Here is a 27,994-nt window from a genome sequence, read left to right as displayed (position 1 = left end):
GTGAGAGCTGGATCATAAAGAAGGCTGAGTGCTAAAGAATTGATGCTTTCTAATTGTGGTGCTGGAAAAGACTCTTGAGAGTCCCTTGGACTGCAAGGAGATCAAACCAGTCAGTCCTAAAGGAAATCAACCCTGAATATTCATTGGAATGACTGATGCTGAAGTTGAAGCTCCAATCCTTGTCCACATGATTAGAAGAGCCAACTCATTGGAAAAGACCCTGATGTTGGGAAAGACTGAGGGCAACAGAAGCGGGTAACAGAGGATAAGATGGCTGGACAGCATCACTGACTCAATGGACATGAGCTTGAGCAAACTCCAGGAGATAGTGAAGGACAGGGAAGCCTGGTGTGCCGTAGTCCATGGGGTCACAAAGAGTCAGATACAACTTAGCGACTGAACAACAACAGCTACACTTATTAACATGGAGTCCTCCACCAGGTCTTATTGTTACTAAGACTCTTCCCCCTCCACCACCAGCTGCCCCTAGAAGAATAACCAGAAACAGATACATCAGCTCTAAAACAGTTTGTCTTTAGTCCCCAAAAGCAGCAGACACTGACTGCCATAGTGCCCCAGGTACCTACACAGAAGCTACTGAAGAAGCCCTGCACTCAGAATCACAACTGCAGTTTATATATTACCACTTCTGCTAACATTTATCTTTTTCTAAGAAAATCCCTTAATTTCTTAGCACTTATATCTAAACTAAATATCTCAAATAAAAACTCAAAATAATCATACAGTTTCCTTGGAGAATCTATATTTGAATAGTTTATTTTTATATCTCTCATGCTCTATTGAATTCCATTGAATTTAGGAGAAATCTCTGAGATGTCTTGTCTAGCTCTCCTATGACGATTTAGGGCTCAAAGATATACAGAATGCTAAGAAACAAAGGAGAAAATAGGGAAGTCAAAGTCACAGGTTCCCAAGAGATTCAAAAGATACCTGGAGAAAATTAAGAATGAAAAATGGAAGCATGGAATATTCATTTGCCTAAAGCTATTTCAATAATAACAAAGAGAAATACCAGTCAAACCAGTCAATCCTAAAGGAAATCAACCCTGAATATTCAGTGGAAAGACTGATGCTGAAGCTGAAGCTCCAATACTTGTGCCACCTGATACAAAGAGCCAACTCACTAGAAGAGACCCTGATGCTGGGAAAGATTGAAGATGTGAAGAGAAGGGCATGACAGAGGACAAGATGGTTGGATAGCAACACCGACTCAACGGACATGAGTTTGAGCAAACTCTGGGAGATGATGAAGGACAGGGAACCCTGACATGCTGCAGTCCACAGGGTCGCAAACACTCGGACACAACTGGGTGACTGAACAATAACAAGAGAAATACCTTCTTTTCTCAAATAACAATTTCACAAAGGGGAAATGTGTGTGTGTTGTGGGGGGGGGGGGGATTAAATCAGAAGCTTGGGATGAACACTACTATATATAAAATAGATAATCAGCAAGGACCTACTATATAGCACAGGGAACTCTATTCAATATTCTGTGATAATCTATAAGAGAAAAGAAACTAAAAAAGAATGAATCTATGTATAACTGAATCACTTTGCTGCACACCTGAAACTAACACATTGTATATCAATTATACGGCAATAAAATTAAAATATTATGAAAAAAAATTCCATACACTACAGGGACAGAATTTCGTGATGAATTACCACTTACCTTGTGCTACTGTTGACATGACCACAGATGGTGTGGAAGAAACCACAGCTGTTACTGCAACTGTATTAGGAATAGGTGATGGTGTAGAACTGCTGCTGCCACTGCTGCTACTACTGACCAGAGAGGACTGTGAAGCAGTTATAACCACTGGTGGCTTCTGAGTTGTGGAAGCAATGACTGATGTTGGTACAAGCTTAGTGACTGCTGCATAGTTATGGGATTTGGAGAGAATGTTGGGCACGAAGGTTGAACTTGGTGATGTGGTCACTATAATAACCTAAGGAAGGTAAAATAAGTTATTTTCATGTACCTATCATACTACTAATATATCTAGACTCACAGTTACATACAATTTAAAAATAGTTTATGAAACACAATGAAGCAATTCAAGAAAAAGAAATTTACCACTAAAAATATATGAAAGCTTTCCTTTACTAGTGATCACCAAAATGTATTTAAGAGAAACACCTTTTACTAACCAAACATTTTAAAAGACAACATTCCATGCTGTAAAAGATGCAGCATTTCAGCATGTTCAGGGAGTATCAACTGGCATAATTTTTCTAGAAAATAATTTGGATAGTCATTCGTTTATAAATATTTGTTGAGCATCTACTATGTGCCAGGCATGGTTCTAGAGGCTGAGGCTAGTGGAATGAACCAAACAGAAAAATTTCTAATTTCCATTAAACTATAGTCCAGTAAGGGGAGAAAAACAGTAAACACATAGAAAAGTAAATATGTGTCATGTTGAGATAAATGGAAGACACAATAAAGCAGGGTAGAAACAAAAGAAAAAGGGGGTGGTATACGGTTTTTTATAAAATGTTCAGTGAAGATCTCTCTGACAGGGTGATAGATAAGCAGAAACTAGAAGTAAGGGTTGAATCACACTGCTACCTAGAGGAAGAGCATCCAATGGAACAGGGAACAGCAAATACTAAGCTCCTGAGGGACAAACAAGCGTGGTATGTTCAAGAAACCTCAAGGACCTAATAAGCTGGATTGGAATTTATAAGACAGAGAGTACTAGCAGACAGACTTAGTAAAGTAATCGGGCACTAGATGATGTAAGATCATGTTGATATGTATACCCTTGATATGATATGATGAAAATGGCATTTTATTTCTGTGGTCTTCCTTCTAAAAACCCATAACTATAATCTAATCATAAGAAAAACATGAAATAAATTGAAGAAGTGTGGCATACTACAAAATATCTGACTAGTGCTCAAAACTGTCAAGGTCCTCAAACACAAGGAAAGTATGAAAAACTTTCACAACCAAGAGGAGTCTAAGAAGGCATGACAGGAAAATGTAATGTAATGTTTACCTAAAGACAATAGGTAAAAACTAAAGAAATCATTTTTAATATTAATGCATCAATACTGGTTTATTAATTGGAGCAAACATACCATATTAACACAAAATGTTAAGAACAGGGGAAAATGCATGTAGAGTATATGAGAACTCTCTGTACTGTTTTTTCAATTTTCCTATAAACCCAAGTCTGTTCTAAAAAGTAAAGCACTTTTTAAAAAGCATTACTCAATTTGCTAGGTGAAAAGTACAGCCAGGCAGAGACAGGAGAAACAGGGAGACAAATTAGGAGGCTCCTGAAAACCAAGCAGAGAAGATGGTGACCAAAATGTCTGTAGTAGAACTGACGAAAAGTGAACAAATTTTGAATATATTTAAAGGTAAAACCAACTGGATTTGCTCACAGACACAGAAAATGGAGGAAAAAAGAGGCAGGATAGAGACTTCAAGGTTAACCACTAGGACCTGAAAAATGTAGGTGACAGAGGAGAAAGCATTTCAGAAAGAGGGAACAGGACGGCGCAAAGGATCAGAGGTAGGAATTAGTCTGATGTATTTAAAAACAGAAAAGAGAGCCAGCGCAGCAACAGCATACAGGGCAAGGAAGGGTTACAAAAGTAAGCAGAGGCCAGATCAAATTTGCAAACCAGAGAAAAGAATCTAAATTTTATGCTAAGTATAATGGGAAGCCACGGGAAGATTTTAAGTAAAGAAACATCAAAACCTGATTTATAGTTTAAAATATAATTTTAGTTGCTAGGTGATGAGAGGTAAGAGTGGAAGCAGTAAGACTAGGAAAGAAGTCACTGCAGTAGACTAGGCAAGAAACGGTAGAGGCTGCTCGGACTAGGGTGTTAGTCAAAGAGAAGTGATCAGATTCAGATTATTTTAAGACACAGAGTCAACAGGACTTGCTGATGTATGGAAATGGCAGAGTTGACGAAAAGAAGAGAATCAAGATTAGCTGCTAGAGCTAATACACACTGGTTTATTGAAATCTCCTAACAATCTTACCATAGAGATTACTATTATTATCCCCATTTTACAGTTGAGAACACAAAACCACTTATAAATCTGTAGTATCAGCTTTATTCTGGGCAAGTATAATGGTAGTTTAGTGATACCCCAAACGATACTGAGTGAATTTTTCCTCTTTAACCAGAATTACTTTTTACCTACCTAGGACAGAAAATATTTTTGAAAAACCCAAAGAATTTAAGGGAGAAATTCTTTTAAAAAATTTTTATATCAGTCCTAAAGAATGTCTGAAATTAAATCAGTCAGTCAAACTTACTGATGTCTGTACTCAGTACTGACATCTCAAAGAAGCTTTGACATCCTATCATTATTGTTTTATATTCCAGTGTTAGAGAATTCTAAGTAGTGTCCATTACTTTAAGAAGTTTGTTGATTATTTGAGGAGTCAAGAGAGACATACAAGTCTTGACCAGCAAAAACCTCTATAGAGTTGACCAGCATACTTCTATATAGACTCAATCAGCAAACATCTACATAGCACTATTACAAACACAACCATTAGCCATCATATAAACTGAGAAGTAGACCAAGACGGTAAAAAGACCAGAAGTTAAGAGTCAAATGAACCTGAGAACTCTGAGTAGAGAATCTCCGCTACTAACAAATGGTAGGGCCCTGGATATGTGAAAATCTCTATGTTCCAATTTTCATCTATAAAATAGGGATAATAATACTTACCTTACAAACCATTATAAGGGTTAAGTGAGATAATGATGTGAAGCATTTAACATAGTGCTAGGCACATAGCAGGTGGTCAATATTTGGCAGTTTACAAATGGTACTTAGTAGTATCTTATTACTACTACTTAATAAATGTTAGAAGGGTATCAGTAAAGCTGTTATAGATCAAATCAACCTGGAAATTGATTTTTTAATATATCAAATTAATGTGGAAATTTATTTTAATGTACTCTACTTTTGTTTCATTAAAAAATTTTATATATCTTTTTCCCAAATTCTGATACCACTGAGAATCCAAAGAACTCACAGTTACTACCAACTAGCCAAGCCAATTAATAGTAGTAATAGCAATGGTAGGTTTTATATTTGCCAATTCTGAACTAATAGCAGTACCTTCCTAGAGCATAGTTTTTAGAGGGACTCTGCAGCACAGATGAAGATTCGCCAAGGCTTGGCAGGAAAGTATGCCACACTTAACAGGCAATATCTGTCATGGGTAGGGAAAGGGAAGCATTCACACTTGGGTCAAATATTTTTAATTTTAGAACTAGAGTATACATGTAGACTTCTAATATTAAAACAATAACATTTCAGCAAAATAAATATAGAATCTTTGAAAGCATGTTTTAGATTATAGGTGTAAATGATAAAATATATTTTGAGATTTCAGTCTGCAAGCTAATTTCTGATTTGAAAAGGGGTTATCCAAAATTAGAGATCCACCTTGAAGAAAATTTACTTGTATTTCAGTTACATGTTACAATAAGGAAAACAAAGGGATTCTGAAACCAAGAGAACCAAACAGTGTTTATTCAGGCCATAATTCAAATTACTGACCTTCTAGCACTCACAAAAACTCCTTAAGAGTGCTGGGACTTGCACCCTAAGGATAAAATGAAAAATATCAATCAAGCATGTGAAAGCATAAAGCTATATTCTGTTGCTTTGTTTATATAAGTGCTGTACCAATGTTATACTTAAAATGAAGGCCCCACATTAACACAGGTGGAAATTTGTCTACCCTGAAAATACATGACCTATTTGAATTTGAATCAGGTCCACAGATTCATAAATAATTATATGTAATATAAAGTAATTCCTAAGTTGACTTCCATAGAATTTGTGAGAAATCCAAGGTGAATAGAATAATGGTAACAGCTTTACAGAGATTTCAAAAAAATCCAATTATCCAGCAAAGGACAACAAAAAACATACCAAAAATCCAGTGTATCTATTAGTCCTACCCACTTCAGCTTCTCCAAGAAATAACAAAATTAATGGCACTGAATACACATGAAGTAAAAGAGTATAGTTTTGCACCTAAAATAAAATAGATACTTAGTAAATATTTGTGGAATGAATAAGTCTTAATTTTGTTTTTTTTTGGCTGTGCTGGGTCTTCATTGCTGGGCAGGCTTTCTCAAGGTATGGCAAGTGGGGGCTACTCTAGTTGCAGTGCATGGGCTTCTCATTGCAATGGCTTCTCTCGTGGAACACAGGCTCCAGGGCAGGCAGGCTTCAGCAGGTGTGGCACGTGGACTCAGTAGTTATGGCTCCCGGGCTCTAGAGCACAGGTTCAGTAGTTGCAGTAAACGGGCTAAGTTGCTAAATGGCATGAGGGATCTTCTGGGAGCCGGAATTGAACCCATGTCTCCTGCACTGGCAGGTGGATTCTTTACCACTGAGCCACTAGGAAAGCCAATTTAATTTGTTTTACATGTTTATTCAACACAGTAGGACAAATCTACGGTTCTAAGTCTGGAATATTAAGGGATGACTCATGCATGACTTTGGAGATAAATATGTCTTCTTATGAGCATTACAAGTCTGACAACCCCAACTATCCATTTTCAATTGACAATTCAGAAGAAAAGAAAAAATTAAAATTAAAAAGTTTACCAATTTCACTTAAAGGTGAGCCCCCATCTATTGTAAGAATTTTTATATACGTTTACTAAGAAGACTGAAAAGTTAGTTTAAATGTCAGATGACATTTACTGAGTATTCATCATATGTACTATGTTAAGTACTTTCCATGAATCATCTCAATTAATTAAGTAGTAAGCACTATTATTATCTTTGTTTTTAAAGGAAACTGAGGCTCAAGAGAGATTGAGAGCAACTACTAGAACCATATATACTTATTCATTCAACAAATATTAGTTAACACCTACTGCATGTCAGGCACTGTTCTAAACACTAGGAAATAGTAATGAATAAGACCAAGTCTCTACCTTCAGTAACTTATACTGTATGGGAGAAACAGAAAATGAACAAATAAGGAACATAATGTCAACTAGTTATAAGTATAATGAACAGAAGTATAATAAGACAGAATAAAGAAATAAAAGGACATAGACTAGAGGTGGGTGCTCTTTTAGCTATAACTTTGCTACATTATTTCTCAAATATCAAAAGAGCAGAAGAGAAGAGGGAGACGAGAAGAGAATTACTGATAAAATGGATCCAGCAAAGAAGGTAGTAAAAATTTACAGAAGTAGATTTAAATATTCTTGGAGTATAGCAGACTAAAGACACCTAATATACAGCTAGTCCAGAAAACAATAATTAAAATATATAAAAATTGATATTCAGAAAGATTACCCTGGAGCCATCAAATACAAAAATTATGTTCAGTGTAACATTTAAGAAGTCAGCAAAAATAGTCAATTTCTATATATTAAGGGGGAGGCTTAGTGAAATAAATTCATTATTTGGAACAGTTCATTCCTAATAGTATAAATAAATTTTTTTTTAAGTTCACTGACTTGACTTATAGGTTTATCTCTTCCAGTAAAATATTTTTATATAAGTCTACCAAAAAAGATTAGAAAGTTAATGTTAGGTAACAATGCTTTCCATTAAAACACCAGCAAGGGAAGGGACCTAACATTTTTTGAGTACATACATTTTGTGTACTTTAAAATACCCAGTCTCGGGAATTCCCTGGTGGTCCAGTGGCTAAGACTCTGTGTTCCTGATACAGGGGGGCTGGGTTCGATCTCTGGTTAGGGAACTAGTTCCCACGTGCCACAACTAAGACTCTATGCAGCCAAATAAAATAAAATACCCAGTCTCATTTAATCCTCACAATAACCTTACAAAATAGGTATTATCCTCATCTCACAGATGGATAAACAGATTTAGAAAGGCTAATTTATCTCAGGTCATACTGGAAGAGCTGGGGTTCTAACCCAGGCCTCTTTGAGTACAAAAAATCCTTACCTGATTTTTTAATACTAAACTACGATGCCTCAGCCTAAGACTGAAGACAGAATTATATTCCACAGATCAACTCATTATCATTTCTAGTTTATCAAGAAAATTAAAATTTTTGCATATTATATAATGACATCTTTCCAAGAAACTCAAGGAGCTTCTTTAAATGAAAGTTATCATGTATCTGAAGATTTAAAAGTAGGAAAGACAAACTATTGAAAACAAGAATTCACCTCTACTCCTTCCCCCAAATCCCTCTTAAACAGTTCGAAGGGATTTTTCAGAAGAAGCACATAAACCCAAAAGGTTAAAATAGAAAGGAGACAACAGCTACCAAGTTTTTGAAAAGTGGAAAACAGAGAAGTAATAACCAATCAAGCATACTCAAAAAACTGAACATCTACGACCAGCAAGCAGAAAAACAAAAAAGACAGCTTTCAGAGAATCCCAGAAAGACTCAGGAACTTGAGAGTACCAGATGCTTCTGAAGTGGGGATAACAGAGGGATTAAAAAAATGGAAATCAGTTGAAAACCTGTTCAAGCAGCATTAAGATCCCCAGCTATCCTCCCTTATCCTAAAGGAAGACTAAAAACTTATTCTCTTGAGGGAGAGATTGAATCCAAGGGAATTTGATGATACAAGGCTGAGGAGAGTAAGTGCTATGGTAAAAACAGAGAGGTTTAGTAAAGTCTATGTACTGAATGATTAGACTATCCAGCCCTCTCCCTCCCTTCGTTTCCAAAATATTAGCAGATAGGCTTACTGCTATAGGTGAAGACTAGAAGATTCTTCTCTAAAGAATCTGTCCAGTCCCTGAAAAAGTCTTAATGAGAATGACAACTGGTGGAGGTAAAGTGGTACTGAGTGTTTATCAACAGAACAGCCCAGCTAAGTCAACCCACAATGAAAGTCACCAGCCAGTTACGTCCCATCCAACTCACAAAGCTTGCATCAGCTTTTTAGTGCCCACTTGCATATATAGATGTGGCCAACATTTAAGGAAACTTAAAGACAGAGATCAAAACAAATAAGTAAAAGAAATTTACAAGAGAGAAAATACGAAAGAAAAAAATTTTTTTAATTCTCGTACCATTAGAAAAGAACATAGTGACCATGAAAGAGCAAGATACTATTTTTTTAAAAAAAGAACTTTCAGAGAGCAAGAAAGTTATTAGAAATTTTAAACAAAAAAAAACAAAATGAAAAATTCCAGACAAGTAATGAAAGATAAAGTTAAAAAATTATGAAAATAATACTTACAGAGCATTTACTATGTGCCAGGCTCTATCCTACTCATTTACATTTACTATCTCATTTATTTACACCCTAAAGCCCTATAAAATAGATATACTATTCTCACTATTTTACAACAGAAAAACTTACATCTAGAGTTTAGTTTTCCCAAAGTCACATAGCTAGTAAGTAGCAAAAAATGGGATTCAAAATTCAGGAAGTCTACTTCTAAAATCCAGGCTTTTAACTACTTTACTACAGTAGAAAAAGCAAACAAATGGAAATTGGGGATGAGAAAGATTGAAATTACAGGATCAATCTAGGCATTCAATATCCAGAATAAGAGGTGATCCAAAAAAAGAGAAGAATCAAAGAAATAATTCAAGAAATTTTCCAGAATTGAAGGATAGGAGTGACTAGAATACCAGGGGCCACTTGAGTCTACAACTCAATGGATAAAATAAAGACCCACACCCACGGAAAATTACCTTGAAGTTTCAGAACTCTGACAGTTACTAAGAGCTTTCCAAGAGAAAATGAGGGTCTAGAATTATAATGGCATTACTGGACTTCTCAAAAGCAATACTACTGTAAGCCAACAGCCAGTGAAGTAGCATCTTTAAAATTCTCAAGGAAAATGACCTCCCACCTAGAATACCTACCTTGCTAAATTGACATCAAGACAGTAGGAGGGGAGAATAAAGAAATTTTCAGTCTACCATGTAGGGTCTCAAAGACTTCCCAGGTGGCACAGTGGTAAAGAATCCACCTGCAATGCAGGAGATGTGGGAGACATGGGTTTGATCCATGGGTCAGGAAGATCCTCTGGAGGAGAAACCCACTCCAGTGGGTTCCAATGGCAACCCACTCCAGTATGCTTGCCTGGACAATCACATGGACAGAGGGGCCTGGAGGGCTACATTCCACAGAGTTGTGAAGAGTCGGACACAACTTGAGTATACGCACACACATGCGCTTGTGCGTGCGCACACACACACAAAAAAGGTCTTAACAACTCTACTTTCCACCCCACCCATATACCAAGAAGCTACTGGAGGATATACTTCAGGAAATTTGTAAATAACCAAGAAAGGGGAAGATCAGAATGACATTGAAGGGAGATCTTAGACACAGCAGTGTGTAACAAGCCTAGGGTACCATCAGTTTCCAGATTAGTGTCAGAAGTAGAGGGTTCTAATAACAAAACTGACCAAATACTGATGACTTGAACATACTGAGAGAAGAGTTTAGAAATGAATTAATGATAGCTTTCAAGAATTAAAAAAATAAGATAACAATTATCCACTTAATCATATCCTTCCTTTCTTCTATGAAACACCTAACTCTGTCTGACAACTTCATTACTCTGGAAACATAAATACTGAGTTCCTAAAGGTAAAGTTATCCTAATTGAGGCTGAAAGAATCCTCTATATTTTAATTTTTTTCCAAACAGAACCGTAAAAGTGAAATAAATGGCAGTCTTAGAAGATCTGCTAGCTATGTCATATCAGACAAGTCATGTGGCATCTCTGAGCCTCATCTACAAAAACATATACAAAAAGTAAAATAATAATATCTAACCCAAAGCTTTATATGTAGAATTTAAGAAAGATGTGAACATTCCCACCATAATGCCAAGCACATAGTAAGCACTCAGTGCATGTTTGTTAAATCTGGATCACATTGACTGAAAGAGATTAAAACAGCACCTGGCAGACAGAGATTCCCTCTACCACATACCTTCTGTGTTGTTGAGTTTGTTGTCTGTGTTGATGGTTTGGTGAAGGTTATTTTCACAGGAGACATGTGGGGTGGTAAGGAGTTGGCAATGCTCTGCATGATGTTGCTCATCTTAGGACTGCCACTCACAGGCACAGTGATCGTCTTTGAGACCGGAACGACAGCCTTTGGAACTTCCTTAAGGACAACAGGGGAGGAGCTAGAAGAGTTTGTTCGCCTTCGTTTTCTGGGTTTTTCATCTTCATCTGAACAGCTAACACCTATAAGGCAATAACAACATTGTTAAATTTTATAGCAATCTAACCTTGTATTTTATACTTCATTTTAAAATCATCGTGTCATCAGTCATCCTTGACCTCTCCCTCTGCCTCATGCCCAATCAGATAGTTCTATCAATCCTCCCTTAGGGGAGCTATCTCTGAACGTCTTCCCGACTTTCTTTAACCCCACGGCCATGTCAGACCTCCTTATCTCCTGCCTGTATGTCAGCGACAACCTCCTGAAAGTTGTACATGCTTCTAATCTCTCCACTTCCATTCTACCTTTCAACCTACTACAAGTTATAAAAATCTCACATCTAATCAGGCCAGTGCCCTGCCTCAAATCTTTTAGTTTTACCTCCCTACAAGATAAGGCACAAAAATCATTACTGTCTCATTCAAGGTCCCATATTTTTCTAAGAACACAATACTCTATTCCACCCACCCTATAATCCTTGTAAATTGACATGCTCACCATTCCCCAAAGCCAATTTATCACATACTCTATCCATGTGGAATCTCTATGTACTCTTGTTCTTTGGGGAACACCACATATCATCAACGACCTCTTCATCATCCAGCAGTCATCATCCTGTAAGCTATTTCCTCAGTGAAGCCTTCCCTTACTCCAAGCAAAGCTAATCCATGTCTCCTCTGAACTTGGAAAGCACTTCATACATTCTTTTTGGTATCACTTATCCCATGGCAATGTGGCAGGCAGTCTGCACATCTCCTGTTATTAAGGGGCTCTCAAAGGGCAACACCTCAGTCTTATTGGTTTGTTTCCCTGGTACAGCGCCTTGCACATATGAAGTCAGGAGAATGAATGATTATATCTCAAACTAATGTTGCCTGTGTGATTTCTGAGAATAAAGCAATAAACTTTCAGTTACTTCAAGCTATATATTATGTGAAATACTTTCTTCATGTTTGGGATTCACTTTCAACATTTAAAAAACAATTAAAAAACAGACCTCTACAGTTATTTTAAAAGACCATTTTGGCTAAATTCACAGAAATCAGGTATAATACTCCCAAAGTTTAAAATTTTTCTTTATGTACTAAAGCCTCAATTGTCTTGTACTTAAGAAAAATATCAAATGAAAAACAAAATTTTGCAATATACATAGGAAATCTTTATAAAGCAGACATTTACAAAAGCACACAGCATGACTCATGTAATTGGTGATAAAACATAACTCCTTATACCTTCAAGTTTTAGACTCTAACCAAGACTGACAATGACCTAAAATTATTTCTGTCTAAAACAGTAAAGTCCACCTCTAAAAGTTACAAAGAAATTAAGTTTATAACTACACTGAGAAAAATGAAAGTCAAATAGTAATGATCTCGAGTTAACACTAAAAGCAAATCAATACTGACATAACAGACATTGAAAGCAAAAAATGAACTGGACATCAAAGTGCTTCACAGGGTAGAATCAAAGGGTTAACAACTGCAAATAAACCTCAAAAATTACAGTCAACTAGAAATGTGAAAGAAAGATGCTCTAGAATGCTTCACTGAAATTTAGCAATTAGATGATATGTTGCATAATTTTTAAAAACACTACAAAGACTACTATTACAGGAATAAACACTAAATAAATGATATAAGCACATTCCCTTAGTTTCTATTCACATTTGCATTCTATGAAAATCAGAACAAGTGAATATTTAAGAGGATAGCACTGTTTAAGGCAGATTCCCCACAGAAAACAAAAAAAGGATAATTAGTCAACCCCCGGAAATGGTTAAAAAGCAATATATACCTAGTCACATGTAAAGAAAGGAATTCTTTACAATGTTCAAAAACTAACCACCGCTAATAGCCAGTGGGCCAATGAATTAATCAGGAAAGCAGATCTAATCAGAGCCTATGCTGCAGCTTTTAGCCAAGATGGCCCTGATAACACTGAGAATATCACTTACTTTTGACATAAACAGTACTTCCACTTGGCAAGACAACTACATTGGAGGCAGGACTGGCAGGTCTTGGAGACTTAACCGTTGCTATGCTGCCACTTGGAACAGGGGTAGAGGTTGGGGTTGACGTGGTACTTGTGTAGGAATAGCAAACCACTACTGAAGGAACGATAAAAAAGTTCGCTGTTAACTTTCACCAAAACGGTCCACACATACACAAAGATAATTTTTTTTACTGCAGGCCAATTTTAACATTTTCATATAACCAGAAGTTAGCAGCCAATTCTAGGAATTAGGTCCACAGGTTAAAAAAATTAATAACCTTTCCTGAAAATCATCACTTAACTAGATTTTCCCCAAGTATTTTAGCGGCTGTCTACAGGTGGCACTGACAATAGAGAAGAGCACAGTTACAAAGAAACCAAGTTCAAAACTGAGAAAAATGAAAATTATTATTTATTCACAGCAGGAGTTAGACAAAAAGCATATACTTATATTCTTTTCTAATACTAATAGCAGTATCAATGATGGAGTGATGGATCAGTTTTCCCTAACCACAGAAATTTCCAACTTAGCCCCTAGAGAGAACCAAGGTAAGTTTCTCTTATAAACAACTCACTAGTCACTTGCCATCTAAACAGTGCAATAATAACTAAGGTAATGACAACACAGTATTTTAACTGCTTGAATAACAGCAACAAGCAGGAATGATTACCAAGGATTATGCTAAATTCTTCCCATATATTTATCACTAATCTCACAACGCCACATCCTCATTTTAAGGATGAGGAACCCAAGGCTCACAGAAGCTAAAAGACTGGGTGGAGGTCACAAAGCAAGGAAATGACAAATGAGGACTCAAACCTAGATTAGAACTATCAAAAATTCTATATTCTTTCCACTGAATCAGAGAGGTGGTAAACAGAAAAGATAAAAGAGGGCAGAGAAGAAAGGTATCTCTCCTGCAACAAAGAAAACAGGAATTCAATGAAGGCCAAGTTTGCACACTGATAACTGTCTCTCCCTAAATATAGCTTCCTTACGTGTAAAAGAGTCTGGCATGAATGAAAGGAATGTCTCATTCTGTTCCACAATCCACAGATACTCAAAAAAAGATAATTCCCCAAAATAATCTGACAACTGCATTATTTTCAGGGTCATTTTCACATAACACCAAACTAAGCTACTGAAGTCAACTGAAACATGCACTCTCAAATTTAATATTACTCTTGGTTACCTCAGGAGACTCCAAGGAATTTTAAAGCATGTGTCAATGACTAGATTAAATAACAATAAGAAAGCCTTCTCCATCAGCCACGCAACCCCTAACAGATTAAACACATTGACTGGAACAGAGAAACAGCATATACCATTGATTCCAGAAGACAAGAACAGAACTTTATTTTCTAAAGTATCAGTTCAGCATCTTTCTCCGGCAGCTATTATAAATGACTTCTATTGCCTTATTAATTTTCCAAGGCCTTTTATCCACTTCTAACAAGACAGATTCCTATTAAAAAATTCATTCCAAGGCTTTCTGCAATTTTGTGATTAATGTAATTCACACTTTGAACAAAGGGATATTTAATTTTGGCTGAGACTAAAAACTTGGCAGTTTCTAGTCTCAGAACAAGAGTTATTCACTGCGTTTCACGGAGTTTGAATACTGGGACAAAAACAGAAGAAAAATAAGATAACTTTTCTTGGAAGAATCCAAGAGAAGTCATCCTTACACACTGAAATATTTCTTTACTCACCTTCCTTGCTTCCTGTTTCTGCAGGCACTGGAAGAGATGCATTGTGCTGAACAGCTGCATTGGCAACAGCATTAGCTGTTACAGTGAAGGCAGTTTGGGGAACCAGCCGGGGCATCAGGGGTACCAATCGACGACCTTCAATGGACCATTCTGAGGAGCTATTAGGTCCAGACATACTAAACAAAAAAGAAAATGCTGCTACAAGAGTTCTCAATAGCTAAAACTGAATCAAATACATATATTCAAATATAACTTTTCAAATTATAAAAAAAGTACCCTGAGTGAACAGGAGAGACTTTATTTTAAGTAAGATCAAAACTATGAATAAAAATCAGAATTTAAGGAATCTTACATACACTTAGGTTTTCACACATTTTATTCCATAATCTGAATCTTATAATGAACACCTCTGAAACTGTGGAAAACTGTCCCATGCCTCGTAAATAAACATCAACATTATTTTCATTAGTTTAAATCTGGCTGGTATTGAAGATGAAAACTAGTATTTCTACCAACTTTTAGAACTTAATGTTGTAATTAGGCTAAAAAGGTAAAAATTACTCAATTTCAAAAATCAGACTTTCCTTAATAATTAAGGATGAAATTCACTGAATTTTTGCAAAATTATCCTAACTGCCTGCATGGCCAGAGGTTCTAAGGCTTTCAAACAAGGGAAACTGAGGCAGTAAACGAGGGAGACTAGGTACTGGGAGGTGCGAAGCTGTACATATCACTGCAGGTGTCACTGACAATGTGTTATGTTATTATCCTTTCTATTAAAAATAAACAGACTAGATCTGAGGACACTGTAAGAAATCTGCCGCTATTTTAATTTTACTTATTTATATCATTCTGCACTCTCAGGAATGTTTGAGGCAACTGAACTGTATTCCTTAGCAGACGCTATTCTCAATTTTACTTTAAACTTGTTGAGCAAATTTTACCCTAGGAGTCCAAATGAAGGTTGAAGCATGAAAAGACAGCTTTTCGCTTCCCTTTGCTTGGCTTCAATAAAGGCAGCAGTCTAACTAATGGTGACTGTCGATGTTTAAAATTCATCCAAAATCAATCAATCAATTTCTTCACTAAGTTGGAAATACTTCTGCACCTTTTTCAAAACCAATGATTCTACAACCCAATCTAGAGTTTAAGATTCTGTATGTCCACTGATTCTTGACAGAGTACACAAAAGCCCTCGTTAGTGGATAGTGGAATGATGATGATGATGATGATGGTGATGATGATAGTTAACATCAATTAGCACTTAGTATATGTGATATATTGTTCTGAATATTTTGCCTGTATTAACTCATATAATTCTTTCAATCCTATGAAATTGGTAATATTATCATCTCCATTTTATAGACGGGAAAATTGAGTTACCAAGAGGTTAAATAACTCGCTTAGGGTCACACAGTTACTAAACCACTCCTTTAACAAGCATACATCATGCTATTGAAATGAACTGCCACATCACAAGTAGAAGGTATAAAAATTTTCAATGTGTTTCATGTCTAACTTTTGCCTTTGATTTATACTAACTAGACACTGTTGTCTAATCTATAAACTTTCAATGAATGAAACAAATTACAACTTGAGAAGAATTTACATTCAGTTTAAGAAAAGAATTTCTAGGAGTTGATGAATCCAACTGAGTTATTGTGGGAAATCTGCAAATTCCCTATGGCTTAACACAGGCCTACCTAAGACACGGCAAAGAGGGATTCCTAAAACCCCGATAACCCTCACAAATCTGTTAGCATGTAATCTCCAAATTGATGCTAGTTTTGAAACAGAGAATGGTACAAACAAGAGAGACAGAAAAGGGCTATTACTGATTGTCAAAGGGAAAAAGTTCTAAAAGCTATTCAGTATTTTCTTGGCTTACTCCTATTTTGCTACCATTTTACTAGAAAGTCGCTAAGAAATTTGCTTGATCAAAGTTTAACACACAAATAAAATGATGTCTACACTTACCTGGTACACTGTTAAATAGTGGCAGAAATTATGGAAGATTAATAATTTAAACACACAAATATATATGCTATTGAAAAGACAGAATCTGCAGTGCAAAAAACACAACTGCAACTTTTAAAAAGATTTATAAATCTTCCAAATTTCTACTCACGCAAACGTGCTCAAATTTTTTTAAGTGAGTGAAAAATTACTCATCATGTTAGAATTAGATTTAAAATTCCTATTTGCTTATTAATAAGGGCGTAAATATGCATTAGTTGCACAAATCATCTAAAAAGAATTTTCCAGGTTTCTGTAAACATCTTATTCCATGGCTTCCCTGGGATTCCTAAGTTTCAAAGAACATCTCTTTATTTATACTAAATATAGCAAGGGGGGGGGGGTGGAAACCTTGCTCCAAGCCCCTCTTCTGAGACGTCTGACACTAGTAGAACCACCTTGGCCCTTGCATCCTTTGGTGTTCATGGCACCAGCATGAAATCCTCACCGAGAGGCTCACACAGTATCCATGAATGTCTAGCTGATGGGGAAGGAGTTAAGAGATCAGTCACTCTGGATAGCTACTTTCTTTAGATACAATGCTGCCAAGAGTGGCCCAATTAAAAACTGTGAGGCCTCTTAACATTCCAGGCTTTGATACTATAATATTCTGTCATGTCTCAAAACTGAATTAGAGTATCAAATAATAAAAACGTGTTATGGTTCAAGCAAGGCTTTTCTTTGATCCCAGACACTCGACTCCTTTTGTTTCCACCTCCTTTGTGCTCAATCTTCTTGGCTTTCTTTTCACCTTTCAAACATTCCTTCTGGCCTAAGCTGCAGTTCTGAGTGGGGGAGGGAAGGGAGAGGAGAAAGGGAATGCAGTCGGTTCAGATGCATTCCTCCTTGGCTCAAGTTACTTTTTTCAGGCTCAGAGTATGAAACCCTCCTATAGATAATCTTTAGAACTAGGTTCTGTCGCTACAGAGGGCAAAGGAGACGGAGAGAATGAGGGATCTACGTCTTCCTCAGCATTACCCACTCATTGCCCCTTGGGCTCCACGAGTAAATACAACATCTGGTCAAACTAAAACCACAATATAAAATATTAAAACAGGAGTATGGAAACGCCTGAGAAGCTTAAAATTATACACTGAAGTAAACGTTTTTCAAAAAATTAAATTCATGTATTAAAGAAATCAGAAAAGTAGAGAAAAAAAGAAGAAACAGGTAGGTAGAAGCCAACTCTCAATTATCCATGCTAATAGAGAGAGGAGGGAAAGGGAGAGGTCAAACAGATTAAAGAAACTCGCATATTAACCAAAATACTTTGGCAAATACTTAAAATTTCTTCCATCAAACCTTTTCCAGAACAACTAACAAGTAGTAAAATGACTAATTAAAATTTTCACCTCCTCTCCCTTCCCACCCTCTGACTACTTCCAAGCAGCAAAATAGCTAAAGGGTGGGCAGTATTAGGAAGGGGAGGAGGAGAAGAGGAGGAAAAGCAAGGGGCTTGGTTAATTCATAAATGAAGTATGTGCCCCTGAATAATTGAGAGCTTCAATTTTGAAATAAATACAAGAAAAAGCCTGAAATAATAATAACCTATTTGCATACCTGTAACTTGGTCTTTCACCCAAATATAAGGATAAATTCATTCTTTAAAGGGGAAAAAAGGAAAAGGAGACTAAATAAATGTTATCTTTAAGTATGAAACTGATGCATCAACTTATAACTAATTGCCCCACAATACTGTTCCAATGTTTTTAAGGTACTAATTTTGTCTCTAAGTGCCTCTGAATGCAAACTACTATTCACTACTTCATTATCTAGCACATAAGTTTCCTATTACCAGTTCTCAAATTAGAATCTAGGCTCAATTACTATTTCTAGAGTATCTCAATTTAAAAGTTTAGAGAAATTTAAAAGAAGGAGCACATTAATATTTAAATGTTTCAGCCATGTTGGCCTAACAATACTTGATGTCACTAGAGGAAAATTTCCAAATTTCTACAGTGCATAGGTATCTACCACTGAAAAATCTCCAAATTCAAACTGTTTATCTTTCAAACTATGCAGTTAAAAAGGTAGTACCCCATTTTATCAGTCAAGTAAAATGAGGAACAGAGAAGTGCAACATGAAGCTAATGGATCTTCGGGGTCAATACTAATACTGCCAATTGGGTTAAAAGCACTATTTATTACAGAATGGAAAGGTACCAAAATTTTTCTTTTAGCTTTAGTTCACATTAAGACAAAAATAAAAAGCAAATGAATTCTTCTATAACATACCTTATTTTATCAAATGTTTCTACCATCTTGCATTAACATTTTAAAGGATAATTTCTGCTCTTTTCTATTTTTCAGGAGGCACTCTCTCCATTCATACTCCATTAATGCTCAGTCCTATCTTCCACCACCCTCCACCCCATCTATCAAATAGTTATAATGATCTGAAAGCAACTTGATAAGAATCCTTTATAATTGTATTTTGTTGACTTTTCAAAGTAAATTAAAATACACTGTATTCATATTTCTTAAAACCAGGCTATATGTTACAATCTTTTTTCTGAATCTCAAAATACATGAAATATTAGTCAAAAAATTTATAATGTCTATTTATAAAGCAATATGTATACATATCAAATACTGTTACAAAGAAACTCTAAGGGGCTGTCAAATTTGGGGCTACTTTGTTATTAAACTTTGTTTCAAATAAGGAAATCACCTGCTAAACTGTTGAGCCCCTTAGGTACACAGAGATTACATTGTAACAGGATTTGACCTGAGTACTTAGAGCTTGCCTAACCAAATGCAAAACATAACCAATAAAATAAACAGTTAACACAGCTACGATAAGGATCCCTGAGTACAGAGATATTACTATCAAGATAAAAGACTCAGGAATCTCTACACAATAGGAAGACTGTTTCAAAACTACGGTATACTACGTCATGAAAAATCAGGGGTGGTATGACTAATGGCTTACTTATGTGCAATTGTTGTTAACCGTTCATCGTTTACTGCTCTCCGAACTTCAGCACGGTGGCGTTCTGTTGAGATGCTATGAAAAAAAATAGCCATTATAGAACTCTGCCAAGCAGGCAGTTCTTCTCTATATTAATGTTTAAGTCAACATTTTGTTTGTGGGGGAGGAGGGGAATTGATGTGTAAAAAAGATAAAGACAAGGGTCTAATATATATATCTTCAAATGCTTTAATTAAAGTCATAGAAAAGGATTCAGACTGATTCTGTGTAATTGTAGAGAGAATTATAATTGTAGAGAGAATTTGTAACTAAATTCTAATTATAAATTACAAATTATAAATGTGTACAAATTATACAAATTACAAATCACAGAAAGACATTCAGTTTGATATGAAGTCATTAACGTCCAAAACTCAGAAATGTCAGACCATAGTCAAGATTAGCAGAGGTTCCTCTTATCTAAAAATACAAACCACTGAATGACCTCTAATCATGGTTACTGAGATTTTGGCCCTCAAAAGAAAGTCCTTTCTAAAGCTTAAGAGTCTAAAATTTTATGTTCAGTAAATATAACAAAGAAATGAAAGTGACAAGATACTGTTTCATATGCTATGAAACTTGACACCAGGATATTACTCCTTTATTACTCAACACTGAAGCTATGTGTCTTCTGCATTATATCACATCACCACTATGGTAAAAATGTGCTTATGTTGATCCTGATTAAATATATGTAAAGTTAAATCTAAACAAGTTAAAAAAAAAAAAGGCTATACCCATTCCATTCATAAATAATAAAATAAATACCACCCTTGAAACTATAATCCTTATTGCTAAGCTAAATCTATACCATTTATTAAAATATTTAAGGAGCTTAAAAGCAGAATTTAAGAGGCAATATAAACAACAAATGAAAAATATAAATTGTTAAGTATGGAGGCATTAAGACAGGATTTAATAATATAGCTACTTTGCTGTTAATTGAATGTAGGGGGAAAAAAATTTCTTCCCTATATTCACTTTAAAAATATGACAAAATGGTCTTAAATAAGGAAATTTCAGTTAAAACAGCACCGAATTTTCTGAGAAAGCTCAAGATGTTAAGAATGGATCAAGGCAAAGTATCAAAGAATCCCTTTCACCAGATTTTTTTTTTTAATGAATTGAAGTCCCACACTAATGGGAAGCTGAAGGGATCAACTGTCCCTAATGCTGCTGCTGCTAAGTCGCTTCAGTCATGTCCGACTCTATGCAGCCCCATAGACAGCAGCCCACCAGGCTCCCCCATCCCTGGGATTCTCCAGGCAAGAACACTGGAGTGGGTTGCCATTTCCTTCTCCAATGCATGAAAATGAAAAGTGAAAGTGAAGTCGCTCTGTCGTGTCCGACTCTCAGCGACCCCATGGACTGCAGCCTTCCAGGCTCCTCCGTCCATGGGATTTTCCAGGCAAGAGTACTGGAGTGGGGTGCCACTGTCTTCTCCGATATAATCACTACCCATTTCTATAAACTAAGACAACAACTTCCTAGTGTCTTCTCCTACCCCCTAACAAATGCCACTTGGCCACTCTAGATCTTCATATCCAGTCACTCCTAGCTCTTCTTTGCTTTACCCAGGTTAAAAATAGTTCCCTTTTCCAACTGGCCCAAAGCTAAAATAACCTGCCTTAAACCTTTTCTGATTAGAGTATAGAATAAATGGTAAATTACATAATTTTCTGTAACAAAGCACACAACTGGGATGGGATCTCTAAGTACCAACAACTTGAACACCTCTGTCTTCAGCGTAAGAGTGAAAAGTACCAAAATATCTCAAAATGAAATTTCTAGAGTCATGTCTCACAAACTTTTATGATAATTTACCTAAGAACTTTTGAGAGTTCTCCAAGAAGATCTTTCTTTTCCTTGGTGAGATCTCCCTGTGCCCGAAGTGCACTGATAACTCCAGCATATGCCTCCAATTCTAGAAGAAGAAAATTATTTTATCAAAATAGACCAACAATATTTTAATACTATGGCTATATACAGTGAAACTTCAGGGCAGGAAACCTAAAAATCAATATGCAAATATTTCATTAATGTCCTCTTATTAAAAATTTTATCTACTAACATACGTTAAATGTGGCTTTTATAATCTTATTTTCTTTTTTTACTGCCTCATAGAAGTCATGTGTGTAAAAGTTTAGGAAGAAAAGTCTAAATATTTTGCTTTACATATCATCACTGAAGAACATTCAACTGGGATGCTACCACAACTGCGAATAGGTTCCCAGTGGTGTAATAAGGCTGCTAAGAGAAGTTCTTAGTATTATTGATAGGTAGCTTTACTGATAAAATTTTGAAATAATTCCTTAAGCTTGCCTAAGAATTCAACCTATATTCCATCTGTGAATAGTGTGCAACTGAAAAACTACTGGATCAAGAGTCAAATGACCAGATTCTGGCTCCAGCACTGACATTAGTTGTGTGACCTTGGGTAAGTCCTTTCTCATCTCTGATTCTAGTTTTTTTACCAGTGCCCTAGAAGACACTTTGAAGGTACCCTGAAGAAACCACCAACAAATTGAAACCACCAGCAAAATGACTAAGGCAGATTAGCAAACATGAATTTTCGCTCTTACAGAAATCAGGACATAATACACTGAAACCTAATTCCAGACAGTTTCATTTCACTAACTTTCCACAGCAACAACCATTATTTAATGAAACTGTTGTCCCTAGTAGTGGTTAAACTATAAAACCAAAAAGCCCTCAATGGCTCCCAATGAACCATGCCTGCTTCTCAGTGTACTTCCTCATGTACTACCTTTCTATAGTACCTCCAACAATGACTCTGGACTTGGCATGTGACTCGCTTTGGCCAATGGAACATCACATACATGATGCAAACAGCAGCCTTGAACACAGGGCCTTGTTCTCTTGGAACCTTAAGATCACCAAGCTGTGAAGAAGCACAGGATGAAAGGTCACATGGAGAGAGCGGCCCAGCCATCTTAGCTGAGCCCAACTAACCAGCTAAGCTTCCAGCTGAATAGAGCCATGGGAGCGAGCTCAGGCAAGATGAGCAACCCATAGAATCATGAGAAATAATAAAATAGTTGTTTCAAACCATAAACACTATGAGACAAGTAGACCTGAAGAAAACAAAATGATGGGAAATAAGTATCTAGACTACAGTTATCCTCTTAATAGATCCAACTTACTGCCAGTATTTGCCAATGCCTTACATATAATAGATACTGAATGTTGGCCAATCTAAGGCATGCATAGCTGCATTCAAGATACTACAATAACAGTAAAATAGTAGCCTCATTCAGTTTGTATTATCCACAGTTCTGTCAAAAAAAAAAGAATTTATATAGAAGAGTGAGTTGACCATATTAAATAGACATGTCTTGTCCAACTGAATTATTCCATGTGTAAACATGTGTAAACATCCTGCATGTTCAACCTACACTGGACATTAGGTAGATGTTTCATGTCCTTCTGGAAGGACAAACTCTGCTTCCCTGGAAATACTTTGATCCAAAAAACATATTTCAGCTTTTATCAGAACCCAAAGTAGAGTTCAGAAAGACACTGGGGATAATTTAAGAAATCACGATACTCCAAATGTTCATGCCTCATTTATCGAGTATTTTATTCAACAAATCAGTGTTGAGTCCCATTATATATACGAGATAGTATGCTAAACCCTGCCTTAAGAAGTTAACTCTAGAATAAAGTTACAGTGAATCAAGTCATTAGACAATTCTGACACAGTTTACAATACAGTGGTAAAGGCACAGAGGAAAAATATCATCTAGTCTAGAAGCATAAGCTTTACTCAGAAACAGAACTGTGCTCTAGGCAGGTGGGGGAAATGCAAATGTGCAAAAAGAACAGAGAGTAAAAGAGCATATAATGTTTCATAAAGACGTTAAATTTCCAGTAATAGTCACTATTTTGAGAGTTTTATACTAGGAAGAGTAAAAATATGTCTGTACTTGGCTAGTCACTAATTCAAACCTAACTACTAACTGAACACTGCTACTACTGCAAGGTACCAAGGCGAATCTTTATATAAACAAAAGTCAAAGTGAGTGAAGTCGCTCAGTCGTGTCCGACTCTTCGCGACCCCATGGACTGCAGCCAACCAGGCTCCTCCGTCCATGGGATTTTCCAGGCAAGAGTACTGGAGTGAGGTGCCATGGCCTTCTCCATAAACAAAACAAGGTCCCTATTCTCAAAGTGATTAAAAACCAGGTTTTTCAGTTTCCAAGATATTTAGGAAAATGACAATACCATAAAAAGAAATGGAGAGGTCAGAGAGAAGTGATTTAAGGAAAAGGTTCACTTTTGGCCTGTGAAATTTATGGTGATCGAAATTTCACTATTTCACAGTATTTTTTAGAAAGTGAAATTAACTAAACACAAAGATTTTTGACATCTCAAGTCTCATTCCAAGTCTAATTAAAAAGTCATGCATAGAAGAGGTAGCAACTGCACACAAAACTGTATAACTCAGAACACAATTCTCACAGGTACACAATCCAAGGCACACTTTCCCTTCATTCAATGAGAAATTCACTCACTGTAAAGAACATCGGCTAGCTTCCCAACCTCATTCACATTTGTGGCTTTCCATTTTGATGAGAATCCTAAGATTCTGACAATATCAAGCTCAGTAGAGTTTCTGGTATTATTTTTGATACCATTCTATTACAGTGTTAACTTTAATGACACTTAAGTATAGTGAAATAATTAACACATGAAAAACTACAGAAAACAAAAGATCTGAACTATTTTAATAAAGCCTCAACCCATTCCATTTAAACAAACCTGCCACCCAATATGAATACTATATTTCATAAAGCCCCAAGTTAGAGTTATACAGAGATAGAAATTCTTTATGCCAATGTCTATGTGGGCTTCCCTGGTGGCTTAAACAGTAAAGAATCTGCCTGCTAGGCAGGAGACCCGCATTTGATCCCTAAATCGGAAGATCCCCTGGAGAAGGAAGTGGCAACCCACTTCAGTATTCTTACCTGGAGAATCCCAAGGAATGATAAGCCTGGTGGGCTACACAACTGAGCAACTAACACTTTCACAAGTAAAATATAAATGTTTAACATCTTATGTTAAAATAATTTATAACTGTTTTTAAAGAATCTTTTAAAAGCTAATCCTTAAAATATTTTAAGCTAATTCCTAAACATAGTACCTTCTCTATACTCTGGACCTAGAGCTAGTGTCTGAAAGCAATTCAAAGGTTTCACTGTTATGATAATGAGCCAACGGGTGAGGAGGAAGTCATTCTGCAAATCACTGTCAAAGCTCACCTCCCCAAAGAAGGATCACTGAAAATGACATTCCCTATAGGAAGGCTGCTCTTTTCAGTACAGAAGCAGCTCTTCAGCAACATTACCTACACAGCTCTGACTAAAAGGATAAATTTAAGACTTAAAGCTTACAATTTTTATATTTAAACATAGTCTCTTGATTTGAGGTCCCAAAAGCCCAGAGACTAAAGCAACTGACTGCAGTTGTGATCTGAACAGATCACAGTAACTCTGTAACTATTTCAGCTATGAAATAAATACAAATCCAATTTTATAACTGGTAGCTAACAAGTTAGGCCAATTGCCTATCAGCGTATAGAAAACCTTGAATGGGTAGTAAAAATTTAACTTATAAGGTTAAATTTTAAAAAATAAAATAAAGAATATTTAATTTTTTAAAAACCAAGGTACTAAAGTACAATGCTAAGAAATAGTTTAAAATATAGAAATCTTCATGGTAGCCCCTAAGGGAAAATAAAAAGGGCAAAGGTTATTAGCAGTTAAGGCCAGACTAGCTATGATTCAGATTTATCCACAGAAATTTCCAACAAAGACTTCTTGTGAAGAAAAGATTCAATTGCAAATAAATAAGTGTCTGAAAGCAACTGCTTTAAAATGCTATATACTCAGATGTCAGACACTGTGATAGGCCCTTTCTGTATACACTTAACCCACAAACTTATGAGGCAGATATTATTACCCTTCATTTACAAAAGTATCAATAGATTTAGGGAGATTAAACAACTTGCTTTCGGATGTCAGTCATTAGTAACAGGATCAAGATCCTAAATCTAGGTGAATTCAAAGTCCGCACTTTCTCCTTCAAAATCACAGATATCTAAATAATTGCTATCCTCTGCCAAAATATTTAATGTTCTTTTCCAAATTATTTTTTTCATTTATTGAGTCATTACTATGTGCTGGTCTGAGACTACAGTGGTAAATAAGACAAAAATGTCCTCCTTGAATCTTAGAGCCTAAAGCTACATTTCTCAACCAAGGATTCTCATTTGAATCACAGAATATAGAAAATGATTTGAGTAACTCTTTTTTTCTCAATTGTCCCCAAAACAATAGATAACATACCATTCTAGAATCAGGTAGAAAACTTGGTTCATTACATACAATGAAGGCCTTAGCATTAGGGCTTAATTCTCTCCCTAAATGCTGCTTGAGAAAGACTGCCCTAAAGGAAAAGAAGCACTCAATAATTCATTACAAGCGTAAATGGTGTTTTATTACTGATAGTAAAATATAATTTGGGAAAGTCAGCATAGCTTACATTAACTCAGAATTCAGAAACAATATGGCTCCAGCCCATGGGGTTGCAAAGAGTCAGATACATCTAAGCAACTGAGCACACAAGCACACACAAGTAATTCACACACTCATGAAGCCTGAAAGTATGTTAAAGTGAGACTGGAATCCTATTCCCTGGGTTGAAATTCTGACCCCATGATTTACTTAAGAATTAGTCTGGGTTCTAAGCTTCAGTTTTATCATCTGTAAAATGGGGACATAAAAAGCAAAATATCTATCTGGTTTGAGTGACAATTAAATGAGATGTTGAATGTAAAGGACTCAGTCCAGTAGCCGTGAAGAATTCTTAGCTGCTATTGTTATTAATATGATTCATGCATCTACTGTGTACAAAGCACTATGCTAGGCACTAAGGAAATAACAAAGAGTAAAACAAGAACTATATACCTCTAAGGGATTTCTAACACAGCATGAAATATGACATCCATGCAAACAGTCATGACCCAAATAGAAAGCAAAAAGCACCACAGAGAGGCACAAAACATCAAAAATGAAAATCATACCCAATTTTCGAAGAATCCTTTTGCATTCATCCCTGCTGAGATCCAAAAGTGTTGGCCACACAACAGGCATTGCTGCTTCTTTTTGGTAGCCCCAAAGAGCTTGTCTTCCCTACCAAAGCAAAAACCAAAAAGTCAAATTACAAAAGAACATTCAAAAGCCCACTCACCTGGATAGCCACACGTTAAGAAGCAAAACCAGTAAAAGTATCTCAAAATCCTATTTCACCTCCACACTTTACAACTTCTGACAAATGAAGAACTTAACCATTTGGGAGCTTACTATTCCAGCCTATCACATGGAAAGAACACAGGTATCAGACACCTATGGCTTTAATTAGATCTTACAACTTACTGGCTGTGTGATCCTGGGTAAACAGGTCTACTTGAACATGTGTTACTATAAAGTAGAGGTTTTATCACCTAGTTATGAGAACTGGATAATAGTGTATGTGAAGTTCTTATTCTAGTGGCAGGCACATTATTTAATAAATAGGTGCCACTACCTATGTAATCTTGGGCAATTAATTCATTTGACTTCTGCCAGGTTTCTCACTATGAATTACATGAGATACAGTATGTAAAGGTCCTAAGATGCTAAGTGGGTAAATGGAACTGTCTCCTCGTCTTAACAATGAAAGATGAATTTACACCCCGAAGTCTTTACAAAAGCGTTTCCCAAAAGTTTAGATGTCAGAAACTTTGGACTGGTAATCCCCTGGTCTAGAAAAAGACAACGGCCCTGGGCCCTTGCACAATACCTGCTTAGCCCACAGCAGATCCGCTGTAAATATCTGTTAAATAAATGATTGAGAAGAGTAACACGAATGAATGAATGAGTGAATGTAAGAATGAGCGAGCTCAGTGTCTAGACTAGGAGTCAGGCATCGATCCGTAATAACTACCATCTCTTTTCCAAGAGCTAGGGCTGCTAACTCCAGCTCCACGCCTGGAGTTGAACCCCCTCCCCCTACTTCCCATAGTCCTCTCAGCTAAGAACCAACCCAGAGCAAGGAGAACTGGACTGCGCGC

General features: G+C 36.2%; 1 protein-coding gene across 50 annotated transcripts in view; it reads right to left on the bottom strand.

The window, feature by feature from the left end:
- EMSY (EMSY transcriptional repressor, BRCA2 interacting) overlaps window positions 1-27,994 on the bottom strand; it is an 81,249-nt gene that overhangs the window by 52,395 nt on the left and 860 nt on the right. For 12 of the 50 annotated variants that reach the window (XM_012096082.5, XM_012096092.5, XM_004016337.6 and 9 more), the window contains exons 2-9: window positions 26,966-27,074; window positions 21,685-21,784; window positions 19,822-19,896; window positions 18,450-18,491; window positions 14,874-15,049; window positions 13,123-13,275; window positions 10,932-11,191; window positions 1,697-1,973 (exon numbers count right to left, since the gene is read on the bottom strand). In XM_012096082.5, coding sequence (XP_011951472.2) covers window positions 1,697-1,973; window positions 10,932-11,191; window positions 13,123-13,275; window positions 14,874-15,049; window positions 18,450-18,491; window positions 19,822-19,896; window positions 21,685-21,784; window positions 26,966-27,035 — 1,153 coding nt within the window. In that variant the 5' untranslated portion in view covers window positions 27,036-27,074. The remainder of the gene's footprint in view (window positions 1-1,696; window positions 1,974-10,931; window positions 11,192-13,122; window positions 13,276-14,873; window positions 15,050-18,449; window positions 18,492-19,821; window positions 19,897-21,684; window positions 21,785-26,965; window positions 27,075-27,994) is intronic. The other 38 variants (XM_012096084.5, XM_060399483.1, XM_060399454.1 and 35 more) reach the window with 5 other exon arrangements.

Source organism: Ovis aries, chromosome 15 (assembly GCF_016772045.2).
Source record: "Ovis aries strain OAR_USU_Benz2616 breed Rambouillet chromosome 15, ARS-UI_Ramb_v3.0, whole genome shotgun sequence".
NCBI lineage: Eukaryota > Metazoa > Chordata > Mammalia > Artiodactyla > Bovidae > Ovis > Ovis aries.
This window is presented reverse-complemented; position numbering and strand designations above follow the sequence as displayed.